Source organism: Acanthisitta chloris, unplaced genomic scaffold, assembly GCF_000695815.1.
Source record: "Acanthisitta chloris isolate BGI_N310 unplaced genomic scaffold, ASM69581v1 scaffold18784, whole genome shotgun sequence".
NCBI lineage: Eukaryota > Metazoa > Chordata > Aves > Passeriformes > Acanthisittidae > Acanthisitta > Acanthisitta chloris.
Window position 1 is genome coordinate 260 of NW_008671171.1, and position 921 is coordinate 1,180.

The 921-nt window shown below is 62.1% G+C and overlaps 1 protein-coding gene across 1 annotated transcript in view; it reads left to right on the forward strand.

Moving 5' to 3' along the window:
• Nucleotides 1-221: 221 nt before the first annotated feature.
• The window catches only part of LGI3 (leucine-rich repeat LGI family, member 3), a gene marked incomplete at its 5' end in the record, with an annotated part of 2,188 nt that continues 1,488 nt past the window's right edge, over nt 222-921 (forward strand). Inside the window, 5 exon segments of the mRNA XM_009074004.1 lie at nt 222-295; nt 297-373; nt 461-532; nt 626-697; nt 787-858. Coding sequence (XP_009072252.1) covers nt 222-295; nt 297-373; nt 461-532; nt 626-697; nt 787-858 — 367 coding nt within the window.

Consider the following 921-nt stretch of genomic DNA (forward strand, 5'->3'; position numbering starts at 1 on the left):
TTTGTGTGTACATGTGTGTGAGTTTTTACACGTGTGTCTGCACATGTGTGTGAGTGTTTACACGTGTGTGTGTGTGCACATGGCCTCGGGCCAGGGGCTGCCGCAGGGCGTGGGCAGTGTGGGGTGTGCTCCAGCATCTCATCCCCTCTGTGCCTCCCCAACAGGCAGGATGACTGCTGGGGGTCCCTCTCCCTGCTGAGAGAGGCTTGGGGGGCTGGCAGGGCAGGCAGCATGTGGCACCGGGGGGTGGCAGTGCCACCCTGCTGCTGTCCCCTCTCCTGAAGCTCTGTCTCTCTGGCAGGACGATGGTGAACGCAGCCTTCACTGAGATCCGGGAGGCAGCATTCGCCCACATCCCCTCCCTGCAGTTCCTGTACGTCCCCTGCTCCCGTGGCTGGGCATCCTGGGGCCCTCAGTGCCCGCTCTGCCTGGCACTGACACTTCTCCCCTCTCTTTGCAGCCTCCTCAACTCCAACAAGTTCACGCTGATTGGGGACAATGCCTTCGCTGGGCTCTCACACCTGCAGTACCTGTGTGTGGGATGGGAACATGGGCACAGGGTGGGGGCATGGGGAGGGTGGGGGGATCACTGGGGCAGCTGTGTCACCATCCTCTCCCACCCCAGGTTCATCGAGAACAACGACATCCAGGCGCTCTCAAAGGGCACCTTCCGTGGGCTCAAGTCCCTGACACACCTGTGAGTCCTCCAGGGACACAGAGGGGGTGGCTCTGCCCCTTCAGTGAGGACAGGGATGTGTCACCTCCACGACCCTTCTCCTCCCACAGGTCCTTGGCCAACAACAACCTGCAGACATTGCCTCGGGACCTCTTCAAGCCGCTGGACATCCTGAGTGACTTGTGAGGCTGCGGTGGCACTGGGGAGCCCTGGGACACTGGGTTGGGGAGAGGGTGACATCCCGG